Source organism: Diadema setosum, chromosome 6 (genome assembly GCF_964275005.1).
Source record: "Diadema setosum chromosome 6, eeDiaSeto1, whole genome shotgun sequence".
In the NCBI taxonomy this organism is placed as follows: domain Eukaryota; kingdom Metazoa; phylum Echinodermata; class Echinoidea; order Diadematoida; family Diadematidae; genus Diadema; species Diadema setosum.
The window spans coordinates 35,076,153-35,095,819 of NC_092690.1; the positions used below are offsets into that span (position 1 = coordinate 35,076,153).

The 19,667-nt window shown below is 41.8% G+C and overlaps 1 protein-coding gene across 2 annotated transcripts; it reads left to right on the forward strand.

Moving 5' to 3' along the window:
• The first annotated feature begins 1,745 nt into the window (after positions 1-1,745).
• On the forward strand, positions 1,746-10,636 carry LOC140230220 (uncharacterized). 2 transcript variants are annotated; one of them, XM_072310401.1, is made up of 2 exons: positions 1,746-2,203; positions 9,560-10,636. In XM_072310401.1, exon 2 carries the CDS (start codon positions 9,560-9,562, stop codon positions 10,289-10,291), a length of 732 nt encoding a protein of 243 aa, XP_072166502.1. In that variant the 5' UTR covers positions 1,746-2,203; the 3' UTR covers positions 10,292-10,636. The 2 variants fall into 2 exon arrangements, with proteins under 2 accessions (XP_072166502.1, XP_072166501.1); XM_072310400.1 differs by having other exon boundaries at positions 1,746-2,197.
• The last annotated feature ends 9,031 nt before the right edge of the window (positions 10,637-19,667 follow it).

A 19,667-nucleotide genomic window follows, 5' to 3' on the forward strand; every position in this document is an offset into this window, starting at 1 on the left:
TCAAGGATCCCTTTATAATTTTGTCAGGTAACTGGACAAACGGGCTACAGTTGGACATTTTTGTGTGAAAGGTAACATAATAAATTGTATCAACCTTCCCCATCACCACCACCACCACCTCATCTCTCTTTCCAGGCTCTCTCTCTCTCTCTCTTGTATCTCTATCTCCTCTTCAAATCCCCCAGTTACAGATTAAAATAGTTTTTGAATACCAATTCTGTGAGTTATAACTACAAATGTATCTCCTTTTGGATGTCAGGTAGTCAAATCACATTCATTTGCAATCTTTACATTATACATGATTAAGGATTTGTTTTTTTTTTTACTAAAATGTTCCCATTTTTTGGCCATTTCCCTCCTTTTGTGTGTGTGTGAGTGTGTATGCAATATGAACTTAAATGAGGAATAAAAATAGTAAAGACAATGAGTCCGTCATGTTTGACATTTTTTTTTTTGGAGGGGGGCAACATGACTGTTATATTCTAATGATTTAAATGATCACATGATATTTCTTTGCTGCTAAAAGACATTACATTGTACGTGGCATATACACACATGTGCATGCACAAATGAAAAAAAAAAAAAAGATACTGTGACATCATAACTTGACCAAAAATTTACCATCTATTTTCAGCCTTCTTATAGTTAGTTTTGTTTTTTAAGGACAAGTTCACCTTCATTAACATAAGGATTGAGAGAATGCAGCAATATTGGTAGAACACATCAGTGAAAGTTTGAGGAAAATTGGACAATCGATGCAAAAGTTATGAATTTTTAAAACTTTTGTGTTGGAACCGCTGGATGAGGAGACTACTAAGGCTCGTGATGTCATATGAATACAACAGTATAAAGAAAATGTAAAGAAAATTCAACATATTTTCACTTTTTTCGCATAATAAAAGAGCACTTGACTTGCCTCTTTCTAAAGGCAATGGGAATAATATTACCCACTACATACGTCAGTAACGAGTCAAGGGAATGTGTACTTTTTTTCAAAAGATGAAATTTTGTGAAATTCTCTTTATATTTTCCTTATATTGTTGTACGCATGTGACAGCATACACTGCAGTAGTCTTCTCATCCAGCGGTGACTGCACAAAAACTTCAAAAATTCATAACTTGACCGGATTGTCCGATTTTCCTCAAACTTTCAATGATGTGTTCTATTGATATTGCTGCATTCTCTCAATCCTTATGTTAATGAAGGTGAACTTGTCCTTTAAGAGTACTGATAGTTTTTTAAGAGTACTGATTGTTTTTTAATTTCATTTGTAGAATTCCAACTACCTATACTGAACATTTTGTCCCATCTTGGTAATTTATTTTCAACAATGTTATCAAACTATAATATAGACCACTGGACTTGATTCTCATCAGATTGTGTTATGTTAGCAATTGTCTGTGAAAACAAACAACCATATAGGCCCTATGGGTTAGAAATGTGAAATTGCTTGAATGTTATAAAAAAGCTTGTGTGTTTGTCCTATAGGCATCATAAAATGAAATGTTTTCCTGGTTCTACAACATACTCGTATATGTACACACATTGGTTTTTTAAGTGTAGAAAAAGAAAATAAAAACCTGCTGAAAACTGCTTATCCAATTGTGGAGAGCCAGTGGAGTAAAATTGAGTCAAAAGGGGCCTGAGCTTTCGATCCTTTAGCAGAATCTTTGTCAGAGACAAAATAACAAACAGGCAGGGAAAGCAATCATATAATAGGACTTCACACATAAGAATAGTGTAACAAAATTGATTACTAGTGTAATGTCACTGTACATTGTATTTGCCACTACACACTCTTCTATCTCTTCACGCTTCGGACCTTTCTTTCCCTCTCTCTCCTTCCCATTCTCCTTACTCCCTCTCTCTCTCCCTCTCTATCCCCCTGTGTATGAGTGTGTGAGTGGCCCGTCTGCGTGTGTGTTTGTAGTTGCTGTGTGTATTAATTATACACACCGGGTGTGTCATTTGTGTTACGTACATTGTGTAGGCCTACAGCACAGGCACGCGCAGCCAGCCTTGCAGGGATTGGCTGTGTGCGCGCGTATAGGCTGTACGGAGTACGAGTAGTGGACACAGAAGAGGAGATGGGAGACAGTAGGGCTAGGGATCGGATGTGTCTAGCGAGCGATGTCAGGCTACTAGGCCGGGACCTGACACGAGCTACGGAAAGGAATAAACGCTGAAGTTGGAACGGTAAAGGTACATCATCTGTGTGCTGGATGCATTAATCATTCTCTGTGGAATTAAAGAGAGTGAGGAGAGGTGTGAGAGGGATAATTGCAATGACAATTTAAACACGGGATCCAGATTGGAATCCCCAACCCGAGTGGTGAAAGTGGTTACGTTACAAGTGGTGGCAGCGTCGGGATTGTGTTATGTCAATGCAATATCTGTGATTGTCAATGATCTGACATAGATCTAGACTTACGGTAGTTAACTCATTCATAAGCTCACAGTTGATGCTTAACAGACCCTGATATGAGCTCAATGTTTGTGAGCATATAAGAGAAAAGGGCCAACGGCGATGATAAAAAGTGTAAGACCTCAGCTCAGTACTGATGTGATGTGAGGCAGCGATTTAGCTTACATTACAGGGAGCCGTATTATCAGGATTTTTCGGTGAGCCACGCTAGCCCACAAAACCCATGTAAAATTGTACGAAATGAAACTGTTTGCTCAGTACTGATGCAATACAGGCCTACAGTACAAGTATCATAGGACCAGGAACTGTTCAGTAGAAATGAATTAGTTCTAGTCATCTGGAGACAATTAGAGACAGGGTTCACAAGAGCCATTTATGTCTACAAGTCATTTCGTGGAGAATTAGGTTGTAAGTTGCTCAGTGCTGATGCAATACAGGCTTACAGTACAAGTATCTATTGGACCAGGAACTGTTCAGTAGAAATGAATTAGTTCTAGTCATCTGGAGCCAATTAGAGACAGGGTTCACAAGAGCCATTTATGTCTACAAGTCATTTCGTGGAGAATTAGGTTGTAAGTTGCTCAGTGCTGATGCAATACAGGCTTACAGTACAAGTATCTATTGGACCAGGAACTGTTCAGTAGAAATGAATTAGTTCTAGTCATCTGGAGCCAATTAGAGACAGTGTTCACAAGAGCCATTTATGTCTACAAGTCATTTCGTGGAGAATTGGGTTGTTAGTTGCTCAGTGCTGATGCAACACAGGCCTACAGTACAAGTAGCACTGGACCAAGAACTGTTCAGTAGAATGAGGGAATTATAGATTCCCGGTACTATTGTATTAAAAGAGCCAATCGGGTCTGTAAGCCATTTGGGATGAGAAATATATTGTAGTCTGTGAGTTGCTCAGTACTGATGTCAATACAGGTCTACGGGCGTACAAGTAGCCGTGGACCAGGGACTGCTCAGTAGAAATGAAGTAATCATTAGGAGCCAGTTAGGCAAAGATTTCGCAACGAGCCATTTATGTCTATGAGCCAATTCATGCGAGAATTAGGCTGTAAGTTGCTCAGTATTGATGCAATACAGGTCCAGGGGCTACAAGTAGCTGTGGGCAAGGAACTGTATAGTAGAGTGGACAGTGACCAATTGGGTAGCTGTAGATGCAGTGAGCCAGTTAGGTTGTTGAGCTAGTGTGTGAATAGGGCCGTTGCTCAGGAATGATGCAGTAAGCCTACACGTAGCTCTAGAACAACACATGTTGAGCATAGTATGCTGAGAGTCAACTAGGCATCCAAACAAAGATGAACTTGGGCTCATAACCCTGTTCATGAGCCATGTATTATTTCTTATGAGCCAAGAGCCATACATGAGCTTGGAGCTTTGCGCTAGTTGTGAGCCAAAGGGCGTTCATTAATTGTGAGCCACATACTGCTCAATGTGAGCCAGTTGTTTTGCTGGTCGTGAGCCATCATAGTACAGCGTGTATGTCATTAATTGTGAGCCACATGCTGCTCAATGCGAGCCAGTTGTTTTGCTGGTCGTGAGCCATCATAGTACAGCGTGTATGTCATTAATTGTGAGCCACATACTGCTCAATGTGAGCCAGTTGTTTTGCTGGTCGTGAGCCATCATAGTACAGCGTGTATGTCATTAATTGTGAGCCATATGCTATTCAATGTGAGCCTATTGTTTTGCCAGTCGTGAGCCATCATACAGCGTGTATGTCATTAAATGTGAGCCATCATACAGCGTGTATGTCATTGAATGTGAGCCACAAAGCATCATTTCAAAGTTATATGTTGTTATTGTGAGCCAGAGGTTGTGGGTCAAGCTGTGAGCCATTTAGTGAACTGCATGCTAGTAAGTGTGAGCCAGAAGGCTAGTTTATGGTTGCACGTGACAATAGCATCAGATAACAATGGAAAATAAACGCAGTGGAATAGATGAAACAGCTCAGCTTCTGAAGTTGAAGGATGAACTTAACCATTCTCGAATGGAGAAGGAACTTCTGAAGTGGCAGAACGAGCGATTCCAAACCAGAATGAATGAGTTGGAAGCTGCAGTTGAAGAGCTCCATGTAAATGCTGCTACACCACCAGGAAAGTCTTCTAGCCAAAGAGAAAATACCGATCCAGAAATAAGGTTCAAGTTGCCTGACCGCAGAGACATTCATGGAGATGAGACATCAGGTATCTGGTCAAGGGACTCCACTGTGCCCCTTCTGGACAATATGGTAAACGCCACTTCCAGAAATAATGAATATATGGAATTCATGTCCACGCCTTCACAAAGGAATCAACCTGTGATTACCCCCAAGGAAAATCTGACCAGCAGGAAGCAACGACCCCATATCATACCAGACAGATATGACGGGAGCACAGCATGGTCTGATTACCACCAGCATTTTGAAGCCTGCCGTCAGGTGAATGAGTGGAATGAAACAGAAGCTGCAATATACCTGGCTGCTAGCCTACAAGGAAGTGCGCTTCGACTCATCAGTGATCTACCTGAGGTCCAAAAGAAGTCATACAGTGAGCTCGTTAAACTTCTGAGCAGGAGGTTCGGACCAGGCCAACAGGCTGAAAGTTATCTGCTAGAACTCCGACATCGCAGGCAAGGACCAAGGGAGACTCTGCAGGAATTAGGCCAGGCCATACATGAGCTGTCTGTGAGGGCCTATCCGGAAATACCACATGATGCTCGGGACCGACTGGAAAGGAACCACTTTGTAGATGCTATAGACAGCCATACAGTGAGGGAGGGGATATACAGAGCTCGCCCAAGGTCACTGGATGAGGCGATCCAAGCTGCATAAGAGATGGAAAGTTTGGAACGGGTAGAGTTTCTGCGCAGACAAGAGAGATTGCGCCCAAACAAGTTCCTGCGAACCCTTGATCAGGAGACTGAAGAACGCTTCCAGGCGATGGAAAAAGTTCTGCTTCAGCAAACCAAGCAGATGGAGACACTGACAAAGTTTCTTACAGAGAGTGTGTCGGCCAAACAAGGAACTGTCTCTCCATCTGATGCCACGTCGCCCCAGACTGCATGGAAGAGTCCACGATGTTACAATTGTGGTCAGACTGGGCACCTTATTAGGCGATGCCCTTTCCCAAAGAAGGAGAAGAAATACCAGGGAAACGGAAATCAGCCCACCAAAGGATCCGAGGCAGGGCTGTTGAAGGAGCAGGATCCACCAACTCAGTCCCAGAACCCAGACCAGAGCAACAAGGTAGCAAGGAGCAACCAGTCAACCCAGAACAGCCAGGGTTAGATAACAAAGTTATCCTTCTGCCTAACCTAAAAGGTGACCCAAAGTTAGGTTTATACGTAGATGCAAAGCTACGGTCTCGAACGTGTAGTTTCCTGATCGATACCGGTTCTACAGACACCATAATTGACTCCAGTGTGTACCACTTGATAGAAAAAGGACAGAGACCAACACTCGAGGATGAGACAATCCGCATTCGTCAAGTCGATGGAAGCCTTTTGAGGGTGTTGGGTTCTGCCTGGATCGAGATTCAAGTGGGAAGGTCGACTCAGTTGTTGAAGGTCATATTTGCAGACATCAAATGCGAAGGGATCCTGGGAATGGATTTCCTTTTACACACCGGCGGAAGTTTGGATTTCCAGAGGTTGACACTGAAGATCAAGGGAGAGGAGATCAAATGTAGGAGTCACTTTGGGAGACCATTTGTTGCAAGAGTAGTTGTGAGCCAGACAACTGTGATACCAGGAGGTCATGAGGCCATTGTTCCTGGGAGAGTGAGTGCGGACATCTCAGAGGTGACAGGTCCTGTACTCATTGAGCCAATCGAAGGAGGTGGTGAATTGGAAATGAAGGGTCTAATCCTTGCAAGGGCTTTGGTGAACAGTGAATCTGAGACCTTCCCGATCAGGGTGTTAAACCCTTTTGACAAGGAACAGAAGGTACAAGAGGGTGTAACGGCGGCAACTATATCCGTTGTTGATGTTGAATCTATGAATAGAGATTCAAGCCATGTGAAAGCAGCAGAGATCCCTGAACATTTGGAAGACCTATTGAGCAGATGCAAGGAAAATGTTGACCCAAAGTTCCACAAAGATGTCGAGAAATGCCTCATAGATTTCAAGGATGTGTTTTCAACCTCCAGTGATGACATTGGACAAACAGATATTGTCAAACACAGTATCGACACTGGCGATGCAAAGCCAGTCAAGGAGAAGCCACGTCGTCATCCAGCCTGCAACCAGGAAGAAATAGACAAACAGGTTCAAGACCTACAGCGAAGAGGGGTTATTGAATCCTCGAACAGTCCTTGGGCAGCAAATGTCGTCTTGGTGAAGAAGAAAGACGGTACAAAGCGCCTATGTATTGACTACAGACGGTTGAATGATGTGACGATCAAGGACGCCTATCCTGTACCCAGGATTGATGAAACACTGGATGCCCTCGGACGAGCCAAGTGGTTCTCCACTTTGGACTTGTCCTCCGGGTACTGGCAAGTTGCCTTAGACGAGGATGCTCAGGAGAAATCAACATTTGTCGTAAGAAACGGGCTCTACAAGTGGAAAGTGATGCCCTTTGGGCTTGCCAATGCCCCTGCGACCTTCGAGAGGCTCATGGAGAGGGTTATGAAGGGCCTACAGTGGGACATTTTGTTGATCTATCTAGACGACATCATCGTCTTTGGTAGTACAGTCGAAGAGGAGATACAGCGCTTGCGCATCACATTCTCCCGACTGAAGGAAGCAGGACTCAAACTAAAGCCAAACAAGTGTCACCTTTTCAGAAAGTCAGTGTTGTACTTGGGTCACGTTGTATCGGCTGACGGCGTTTCTACTGATCCTGAGAAGGCAAAGGCAATTGCAGACTGGCCTGTCCCCAAATGCAAGAAAGAAGTGAGAAGTTTCCTCGGGCTCGCATCGTATTATCGGCGTTTCATTCGAGGATTTGCCGACATTGCTGCCCCTCTCCATGACCTCACTGCAAAGGCAAAACCCTTTGTATGGTGTGAAAGCTGCCAGAGTGCATTCGTCGAACTGAAGGAAAGGTTGCAAAGTGCCCCAATACTGGCATATCCGTTGCCAGAGGGTGACTTTATCCTGGACACGGATGCAAGTGCTGATGCCATGGGTGGTGTGTTGTCACAATTGCAGGATGGGAGCGAGAGGGTCTTGGGTTATTTCAGCAGAAAGTTCAGTAAGCCCGAGAAAAACTACTGCGTTACTCGGCGAGAACTGCTTGCCGTAGTCACCTCTCTCAAACAGTTCAGGCAGTACCTGTACGGACGCAAGATCACCGTGAGAACTGACCATGCTTCCCTCCGATGGCTACTCAACTTCAAAAATCCTGAGGGCCAAATGGCCAGGTGGTTAGAACAGATATCCGAGTACGACATGACCATCCAGCACAGGGCCGGAGCAAAGCATGGAAATGCAGATGGCCTGTCACGGATGAAGTGCAAGCAATGTGGACGCCAGGAGGACGCTGGGGAGACTGGCGACTCTGTAACCCCAGAGACTGTCAGTGGGGAAGACAGGAGTGTGCGGAGCACTGGGTTCCAGCCGTCATTGACAATGGCAGACGTACGAAAAGCTCAACTTCGTGATGACACAATGACTTGGCTTCTGAGAGCCAAAGAGAGTGGAGAGAGCAGACCAGCATGGGAGACTGTCTCAGGTCAATCACCAGCTGCCAAGACATACTGGTCCCAGTGGGATCAGATAGAGGTCCTGGAAGGGGTGTTATGCAAGAGGTGGGAGTCAGATGATGGGAAACATCTGAAGAGGTTAGTGATTCTACCTCTGGAGCTCAGAGAAAGTACCCTTGCAGATGTACACTGTGGACCCCTTGGTGGACATTTTGGGTTGAAAAAGACCCTGGAAAAAGTAAAGGCCCGGTTTTACTGGCCAAAAATGGCTGCTGATGTGAGGTCAAGCCTCAGAAAATGTGATCTGTGTGAAAGAAGAAAGTCTCCCCCGACGAAACGGAAAGCTCCATTCAAGCAACATCGAGTAAGTGCCCCAATGGAAAGAATTGCAATAGACCTTGTAGGCCCACTTCCGAAGACCAAACAAGGTAACCAATGGATTTTGGTTGTTGGAGACTATGCGACAAAGTGGATGGAAGCGTACCCTCTGCCAGATGCCACAGCAGAGACAGTTGCGAGGACTCTCGTGGAACAATTTGTTTGTCGTTTTGGAGTGCCACAGGAACTCCACTCAGACCAAGGAACAAATTTTGAGAGTTGCCTCTTCTCGGAGATGTGTAGCCTCCTGGGCATCAGAAAGACACGGACCACTGCATATAATCCGAAATCGGACGGACTCGTGGAGCGTTTTAACAGGACCCTGTTAAACGTCGTATCCATACTCTGTGAAGAGGACAAACGCCATGAGTGGGACGAATACTTGCCATATGCAACAAGTGCATATCGGGCTACCCCGCAGGAGTCCACAGGTGAGACCCCTAATATGCTGATGCTAGGGCGAGAAGTCTCCATCCCTGTCGACCTCACCATGCCCTCAATGCCACCCGAGGAGGAGATTTTGGGTGATTTTGCAGAGGATCTAAGGACCCGTCTACAGACAGCCTATGGGAGAGCAGAAGAATCTCTGAAGAAAAGCGCAGTCCGCCAGAAACGGCAGTATGATCGACATACCCAGCACCCAAGGATCAACGAAGGGATGTTCGTTTGGCTACATGATTCCACTCGCAAGAAGGGGATGTCGCCAAAGCTCAAGTTGAGATGGACAGGTCCCTATTTGGTTGTGTCCAAACTCTCGGATGTGACCTTCAGGATACAAGCATCTGAGAAGTCCAGACCAAAGGTGGTTCACAGTGACCGTCTTAAGCCCTACCAGGGCAAAGATAGGTCGACCTGGGCATATCAGAAACCTGCGGATGTGGTCACACACGACATTGAAGACCTGGCTGGCTCACAAAACCCAGGCAACAGTCAAGCAAGTAATGATGTTGGCTCACCCATAGCTCATCCTGGTTCTCAGGTATATGACGAACCTGCAGGAGAGCCTGTCGAAGCTGTAGACATACAAGAAGAATCTGGCAGGTCAAGCCGGTACCCCATGCGGCAACGTCGCAAAACGCAATTTTTTAGTAATTCTTAATTTGTTTCCGTTTATCCTGTTAGATGGCAGACAGGGATAACCGTCGTGGATGGTATGACTGCAGGAAGTGCGGTAAAGACTACCGTGAAAGGAGGAGCCTTGACTTTCATTTGAGGAAGGTGCATGGAATCTACCGTGGCAGAGAATTTAAGTGCCAGGAGTGTGATTATATCGGGAGCAAACTTTACAATCTCAAGCGTCACGTGGGTTTTATGCATAGTGGTAAACGAGACCAGTCATCACGTAGAGACAGGAGTCCTCTGGAGGAACGTGGTGAAAAACCTCGCTTCCCGACATCTGAGATCAGCATGCCATCCAATTCGGATCCACCATCTACCTCTGCTCATCTGCTCATCTCATCTGAGAAGCCCGTCGACATCACAAGACAACCTCAGGCCGACCTAAGTCCAGCTGTTCTCTCGGTAGCGGCTTCACCTACGCCCCTCTCTGTTTCTACCCCCTCTAGTCCAGGCATCCATGTGGCACCTCCGCCTCAAGGAAAACCTCGGGCTATGCTCCTGCGAGCAGCACTGGAAAATGGTCTTAGCTCTGCAGACGACTCTGACAACGACGAGGATCCTGGCGAGGAGCCGACCCCTACCCCTCGTGAGGAAAAGGACCAAGTCGTCGCATTAGTGGTGGAGAAGACCTGCGTCTGCTACTACATCGGTGGGGAGGTAGTTCGCCAAGTCAAGCAGACGGACACTTACCGAAAGCTTGTGCCAAAGTCATGGGACCTAAATAATCAGCATTAGAGTCACAATGAACTGCCTAAGTAGAACTAATGCTTACCTTGCCATTGTTATGTTGTTGTTTACTGGTAGTTACGCGATAAGTCTCGCGGGTGTTCTTGAGAAATACATTTTTTTTTATTGGTGCCTTTCTTCCCTAAGACCTGCCAAGTTATTTTTCTATTTTCAGGGAGATTTGTAAGTATGACATTTGTCTTATGTGAGTGACTGAGAAGACGGGTATCGTCATATGTAACTGCATTCCAGGAATAACTACCGTCCATTTTTTTTTTTATGTGCAAGTCGTTTCTCGGGATGAATGCTTTAGGTTTATGTACAGCATTGACAGTAAGTGAAGTTTGGTGCAAAAAAAAAAAAAAATAACGGCACTGGAGGTATTCATTTCTATGTAGTTTGGAGCATATGCCATTGGTTTCTAACTCAAAATATCTAGCGGTTTTAGTAACGTGTTGTATGAACACCTTGTTTATGGATTAGATCGAGTTGGAAATGACTGACATGGAAGTTAGAACCGAATTATGCTTAAAGTATGTAAAGAGTAATAATTGAGAGAATTATATCTCGAAGGTTAATTTTATGTGAATACCGGGTAATGTCTGCGCATTTACAGAGTGCATGGGCATATTGTTTACTATATACGCGTATGTTAAATCGAAGAATTCAGTGATATATTATTACAGGTGGAGGAGATTAAGCCACTGACAGTAGTTTGAGTAAACGATGTAACATCATTGCTTATGATACAGTATTGGATATCAAACACCGATTTTGTATTTTTGAGGTGTCAAATAGTAGGTCGACGTTTCACCAAGTGGATTGCATGTATAACGTTTGAAGCATTTATCGTGTTCCGAAGTTTTATTGTATGTTCAAGAAGAAGTGCGCATTTGGATGTGTCCAACACACATTAGTTTGGTACATTGTTGGTAGTGAGTAGGGCATAGAATGAGCCTTATCGATTGAAAAAGATGATATAACTGTATTCATTTGGATATGTTCAGTGTTTTATTTGATGTAACGTTACAGCAGCACCCCGTAGGACCATCAGTCAATGGTTTTGTGTAAATAAGTTTGGTTTTGTAAAGAAACCTTAAAAGACAGTTTAACGTTCAATGTTTGAAAATATTCAATTTTGTTAAAGCATTGTGTTAAATGAAACGGGACGTTTCAAACTAAGAGAGAGAGCTGTGTAACAAAATTGATTACTAGTGTAATGTCACTGTACATTGTATTTGCCACTACACACTCTTCTATCTCTTCACGCTTCGGACCTTTCTTTCCCTCTCTCTCCTTCCCATTCTCCTTACTCCCTCTCTCTCTCCCTCTCTATCCCCCTGTGTATGAGTGTGTGAGTGGCCCGTCTGCGTGTGTGTTTGTAGTTGCTGTGTGTATTAATTATACACACCGGGTGTGTCATTTGTGTTACGTACATTGTGTAGGCCTACAGCACAGGCACGCGCAGCCAGCCTTGCAGGGATTGGCTGTGTGCGCGTGTATAGGCTGTACGGAGTACGAGTAGTGGACACAGAAGAGGAGATGGGAGACAGTAGGGCTAGGGATCGGATGTGTCTAGCGAGCGATGTCAGGCTACTAGGCCGGGACCTGACACGAGCTACGGAAAGGAATAAACGCTGAAGTTGGAACGGTAAAGGTACATCATCTGTGTGCTGGATGCATTAATCATTCTCTGTGGAATTAAAGAGAGTGAGGAGAGGTGTGAGAGGGATAATTGCAATGACAATTTAAACACGGGATCCAGATTGGAATCCCCAACCCGAGTGGTGAAAGTGGTTACGTTACAATAGTCAGAGACTGGCTAAGGACAAAGAACAAGGAAAACAAAGGGGGAGGGTAGGAAGCCATGGGCAAGGAGCCCAACAGGTTTAGGGAGGGGGATTAGAGTGGGAGGTGGACAGACAAAAGGCTGAGGAGGGTCAGTGATGATCCAGATCCGAGGACCAAAGGGGGAAACCTTTGAAGGAACAGGATGAATAGGGAGGCAATATCAAACAAGATAAAGAACAACAGAGGGATAAAAAAGGAAAAGAGTGAAAAGGATGGGCGGGGGGCTGAGCAAGCAGTGAGCCTTAATAAGGTGTACCAAGAGGAGGCAACAAAATGAAAGTGAGTGTCAACCAACCAATACAAGTTCTCAATCATATCAAAGCATAATAATAGTCATAATAATAATGATAATAGGGGCCTATAATGATAATGATAATGATATTGATAATAGAAATAAAAATTATAATTAAAAAAAAATGTATTTAATATGAAAAAGGAGGAAATACACAAAATCCCTGGGAGAGAAAATGCATTTTACGTTGATGCTGGCATGAATATGCATAGAACCACATTTAATTTCATTTCATGGATCCTATCTGGGCAGATCAGACTTCTCCCCTTTTGGTTTATATTCCACAATTTCTATCAAACTATAGTGACCACTTCATTCTGAAAGGTGTTTGCTTGTGTTGTTGCAACAATTTGTTCCAATCAAGTTGTACAAGACAATAGCAATGTATTAGTTGAAAATGTGACAAGCATTATTTGTGTTTGTGTCTTTATCAAGATAATGCAGTTTCTTGAAGGTATGGTGAAGGCTAATGAAGCCATAATAATGTAAAGCTATGTTCTTTTAAAAAAATAATTATGAATGTATTTTAATATGTTTTCATAGTTTTTAAGCAAATATCTCAAAACTTTGGTACACATGATGACTGTGATATGAAAAAGTCCATGACACATCTTTGCAGTGTCCTGAATTGGTTGCTATGATAATGGCATAGCAAAAATAAAGGATGAAGCTTGATTATTAAACCTTTTCAGAGGATACCCGTACTGGTCATTTTCATGAATTTTGCCACCATTGTTGGCCTCGATAAAAGACTGTAAGACACTAGGTTTCCTAATTGACATGGTGATGGCCTGTTGTATTATGACTCGGAGAAAACCTCCCAAAGAGAAGGAAACTGGATGGAGGCAGGAGTACCTGAATACAAGGTAATCATCTTCAGTATATATACAGTAATACTTCATTTGAGGTTTCATTTTGAGCAGAAATACTACCTGAAGCAAGAGGAATCATTCTGAAGGTTACAGCTCGTTATTCCAAAGGTTCGTTATTCGGAAGGCTCTTAGTCCCAAGATTCGTTATTCCAAAGGTTCTTTATTCCAAATTTCAGTTTTGGATTAACGAATCTCAGGAATAACGAACCTTCGGAATAATGCCACAAATGTTCGGATTAACGAACCCTTTTTCATTTTCGGATTAAAGAACCTCTAGGTATAGGGAATTAACCAACGTGACGATTAACCAACCTTCGGAATAGCGAACTTTGGGAATAACAAACAACACCCCATTCTGAAGCTGGTACAAAAAAAAAATAGAGTAGTTTGATCCACAAGACTTTGTAAAGGATGGTCCGTCGGTCAGTCCATTGCAAAGTCTTGTGGATCAATTTTAACTACCCTCATTTTTTTTTAGCAGTACATTGTAAACCTAAATATTGGCAGGTGTAACCGCTAAATCACATGCAGATGTGCACGACACCTTTTCCTCCTTACTGATTGATGCATTGCCTTGATAATTGCAAAATTTCTGAAAATCATGCATCTAAAGTTGTGGATTGAAATATATTCTCTCAATTGGCAATTCAGTTGTATGTACACAATCTGTAGGCCTATATTTTAATGTGTAGTTGTGCAAGACACTTTTGTGTGAGTGTCGAAAGATGTCTTGCCACTGTAACAACATTTTTGTACATATAAATCATTCAAAAGTGTAGAATTCTCAAACTATGCTGGTTTTCAAGAGATTCAAACAAAAATTGACTCAATATAAAGTTGTGCAAGATATATTAGTATACAAATGTATTCGAAGGTGGTTTCCATGATAAATGTAGGCCCTATGGTGGCCCAGGAAATTACAAAAGGACTTGCAGATCGCACTTCTCCAGTTTTTAAGTGATTAGACAAAAGTTTAATAGCCCACACGTTGAGCTAAATGTAAAGCTGTGTATGCCCTTACATGCAAACTTGCATGGGGGGGGGGGGGAGCTTTATGCACTGCTAGACACCTTGCCCCTGCAACCGAATATCCCAGCTGTGGAGTCCTGTTTACATTATAACATTTTAATCAGCACTGGGGAGAAAGTGTGTTGCCATGGCAACAGCAAATTATGGCCCTTTAAATAGGGTAATGGACTAGCAAATAAGACTTGATATGCCATTTTTTCAATTAGAAATTACCAGATATATGGAACACATTAAAAAAAAACTTGATATTCAAAGTGCAAGATACATTTTTAAAGAGTAAAGTGTGGTGTCATGGTAACAGCACATTTTTGATGGCCTCCAAATCAGGAATGCCATGCAGGGTCATGAAATTCTTTTCCAATTTGTGCACATTCAGTCAGTAGAAATAGTAATTATGAAAAATACATAATTTGTTTTTGAGGTCAAATAGACTTTAATGGAAAATACCAGTATTTAAGTGGGGGTATAAATCATCTTGACAGTGACATTTCTAGTTTCCGTTTATACTCCCTTCTTTGAAGTGCTATTCAGCAAAATTTGAGGTTGTTCTATTTAGATACCAGATAAGTAGACTGATGAGCTCACATCAAACTGGGACATAAATTAAGACAAGATGGTATTAAAAATGCACTTTTGTTTATGCCCTGATAAATAAAATGTGATGAAAATTAGTCATGTCCAGACCAGAAACATGTTGTGAAGAAAGGTGTGACATAGTTTTCTGTGATGAAACTAAGGTTTAGAGAGAACTGGATGGTTTGATGGACTTTAACATGGCCTTAGGATAATGTTACACCATAACTAATGTGTAGTGAAGTGTCTGTAACGTCAAACAGTTTTCGCAGATTATATCTTTAGCAAAGACAGAGATAAGTTTAAGTAACGTACCATACAGAAATATTTTTATTATGACCATAATTCTATTTTATGAAAAATATAATACCTTTGTGTTTGACAGAGAGAGGCAATGTAACCTGTACCATACATATAGGTAACAAAATGAAATTAAGAATTATACATTTCTGTTTTTCTGACACAACTCTGTCCAGGGTATTAAAATGATGTGCTACGCAGGCCTGGGATGCCCCCCTTTCATTCCCCCTTTTTTTTTCTTAAAAAAGATTAGTTCAGATCATATCATCAAATTCAGAGAAGCACTGTCAGAAATTACTGGTTTATATAACTTACAAGTGTTTAAGTGTAAGTAACAGGCATTTTTCCCCAAAAAATAATATCTTCTGCAAAGACCGAGAGAAGTGAATAGGGAAAAAAACAGAGGATTAATGCACATACATTTGAAGTTTTCAGACCAGCTAAGACAGCCAGTACCTCATGTACACCCTTTTCTTTTCCTTTTTTTTTTTTTAATAAATGCAGGACATGCAAAGCAACTCTCCTTTTTGGCAAAAACAGAAATAAACAAACCAACCACACACAAAAAAAGTAAAAGAAAAAGAGTCAAAATTTTGTTCCCCTTTGTTGTCACTATGTTTTTTTTTTCCCCATTATTTGTTGACAGTACAGTACTGGTCCCCACAGTACTGTATCAATATGGAGTTAGGTTCTCCATTGCTTGTTGGAAGTGTATGGCAGTGGTAGTGCGGAGAATTATTGGGCTTGCATGATAAGACTGGTTGTCATGTTGATGATGACTTATTTACGAATCAATACAGTGCCGGTGAAATTTCAGACACTTTTCAAACCATTTAGTCAGTATAACATCGTTCAAAGTTAAGAGAAAGTTATGAAATAGTTTCATTGACTGGAATTTAGTTCAAATGTCGAAGAAAAGATCACGGTCGACTTCGTAGCTACGCAGCGACACAGCTCGCTCCACCCATCGAGCTGCACCACTGCCAGCCCTACAGCCCGGGGGGCCCGCGGGCTGGTATCGGTGGTTGCGTGCGCCACTCTAGAGAGCAGCGTGCTGCGGTGTGGAAACCGAACGAAGACGATTCGACATAGGATTTGTTTGATTTTTCTTACTGAAATGATTCATTTGCCTATAAAAATGTCACCAAGGATAGAAAACACATGTATTTATATGAAACACTATATTTTATTGTTGGTTATTCGCATCTAAAGGAAATTTCTCAACAAATTTCACCTTACCAAACAGGCTGTCGTCACAAGTTGTGCTGGTATCGGTGCACGTGGGAGGGGGTCCGGTGGCCAGTGGGCGAGCGCCACGCCGAGCCGAGCATCTCAGCAGCTAGCAGCGCGGCGCGCGTCCCGCGATATGGAAACCGAACAAGTACGAACGAAGACGATTCGACATACTGTAGACAATTGTTTCATTTTTCATACTAAAATGATTCCTCTGCTCATGAAAATGTCACCAAGGATAGAAAACACATGTACCTATGTAAAATACTATATTTTATTGCTGGTGTTAAGCATTTAATGGAAATTTCTCAACAAATTTCACCTTACCATGCAAGCTTTCGTCACAAGAAAAAGCTCCGTCACCGAGACTCTCAGAGCAGAGAAGATACCGTTAGATATTGCTTCGCAGCATCAGAAAATAAAAAGGAATTGCCTTAAAATGCGATGAAACATCTTTTTCATACATCATTCCACTAACCTATGTCAATATTATGACAAAAATGTGTTTCATTCTGTAAAAATCAGGCACAAATAAAGTTGGGTCGAGTTGTCCAATCGCAAACCCGCCCCTGGACAACTCGACCCGGTCGAGCTGTCCAGGGGTAGGGACGAGTTGTCCAGGGACGACTTATTCCGCGGTCGAGTTGTCAAGGAACCTCACGGTTGTGCCATTGGGTACTAAACTTTGTGAGTCCGAAGAAAGTAATTGAATGATTATGGCACCGACTGTAGATATTTCACGTATGTCTGTACTTGAGAACCACCGGCATCAACGATTTTATCATCTGTTCGAACATGAAAGTTTGAAGACTAGATACACGTGTACTAGCCACTACACACATAGAGAAAAAAGATCCTAGATGGATTTCGATTGAATTTTTGATGTTCAAATCGCCAGCGCAGAGATACGTTTATACATGTATTTACATGACTGTCTTGACACAGGCTTGATCAGCGCATGTGAGGCACTATTGAATAATCGCGACCATAGTCACCCTATAATTCTTTCGGACACAATTCCCAAAAGTAGAAAAAAACTCGGTAACTTCCGATTTTTTGTGAAGACATTTCAGAAAGTATCCAAACAGATAGACGACGCCAATGATATTCGAAACGCTACACCTATATTGCAGGCTGCAGCTTCACACACTACATGAAAAGATAGAAGTTTGCATCAAGATTTCAACCTCCAAATGAGCCAAAATACATTAGTATAGACACTGCATCTTTATAGAAATTAATTGTGAAGTTACAGCCCCCCCCCCAAAAAAAAAAAAAAAAAAATATATATATATATATATATATATATATATATATATATATGTATATATGCTGGGGTGAAATTCAGGCAATATATCGTCCGCTCATTTATTATCATTTTTTAAATCAAAATTTACCGCATACACTCATCTCCCGTTACAACTGCCGAAAAAAAAGCTAACGAGCGGATATTTGTTTACGTGAATGACCCATATTACGGGCAGGTATCACGGAGTACCTCCTTGGTATCACCAGGGAGGTGCTCACCTCCCTGGTATCACAACGTTTTGTACGTTAAGTATTTATAGAATATAATAAAGACAACACTTGGTTTCTTATCATCAAACGATGATTGTAGATTTAGTGTTAATTTACTGTTACGGAACTATTGTGGCAAAGTCTGTATTGTCAATCACGTCATGAATAATATGACTTACCTGCTTGACAAATGGTTCATCACGTCATCCGAGTTTCCTCTCGGATCACCTTCTGTATCTGTACTGATTCTTTGTTCTTCTTCTTTTTAGGTGATCCGAGTATCCTCTCGGATCACCTTCTGTATCTGTACGGATTCTTTGTTGGTGGTTCTTCTTTCTTTATTTCTGGACAAAATTTGTGTATCGATTAGCTCAAAAAGTGCTCTTCCTATCAATTTCAAATTTGTACCATATATGTATCATGTCCCAAAGACGACGGGTCTAACAAAATCATAGTGATCAGTCGACCGTGACGTCACTATGACGTCATTATATGAAAACACATTCTCAATCATATCTCATCAATGGAATGAAATTTTTAAATGAAATTTACGTCACATATATTTCAAGTTATGCACATTCTACTCATATTCTCAGAATTCATATTTTCTATTAAAACGCGCGCGTACGCGCGCGTTGAAGTATTTGTATGCTCAAATCGAGCTCAATTTTTTTTGCACACGTTTCAGACCATTTGGAGCATTTTTTGAAAAATTGAAAAAAATCGGACGGACGCGTACGCGCGCGCGCATATACGCATGCACAGCTCATATGCAATATAAATTTCCCGTTTTTTACGTTTATCGGATGCCTGAAATGTCAAGAAAGTTTCAAGTCAATCCGACTCAATATGACGTCATACGGGCCCGTCAAAGTTGAAATTCCGCGCGCGCGTCAATGGCGATATACAGTGCAACAATGCCAAAGACCGCCAATTTTAAATCCGATAGTACTCGTCAGGATGGACGGTGACCCCCCATTTTCTTTTTATATTCTAAAAGCTGATGAGTTGTTCATGTCATTTCATGGGTTGGCGATGCTGAAAAAATGATTACAAGACATCAAACTTCTTAATAAAATAAAAAAAGTAAATTTTTAAAATGACGTCATCAAGTTTCAAGTTCACTCGAGCGTATCGCACTAATCCTTTGCTAATTTACACCCAGATTTCAGTATGATGTAGCTTATTAAATACTCTTTCAGTAATGTTCAACAACATTTTAATTGGATGACGGCATCACCTCGTAAAAATGGATTGAAAGTAATCTTTTCAAATTTGACCAGTTTACGTGTTATCTCTATGGGAGTGCAGTTTTTCTGGAAATGAAAATTGACATGACTATCTTTATCGAGCACCAGCTCCCTTATTTAATTTTATTTACTTAATGTCTCCCAGATTTTAATATGTTGTAGCTGAGATTTTGGGCTATGGTAATGTGTCCTTATTTTTTTCATTTGATGTCGGAATCATGTCCAAAAAATTGGGTGAAATTAAAGCTTATCTTCGATGTATTGAGATATTCCTTTCTTGTTGCAACTTTCTTTACAATAACTCAAGAAAAACAGCCCCTATCATCCCCATATTTTGCACATGTTTAGTTCATGTCACGTACATTATTTCATAAAATAACAACTACTTGATCAGACATCATCTTTGGTATATAAATTAGGGTCAAAGGTCATAAATCTTTTATCTTTCATCTTGGTGAATACATGTC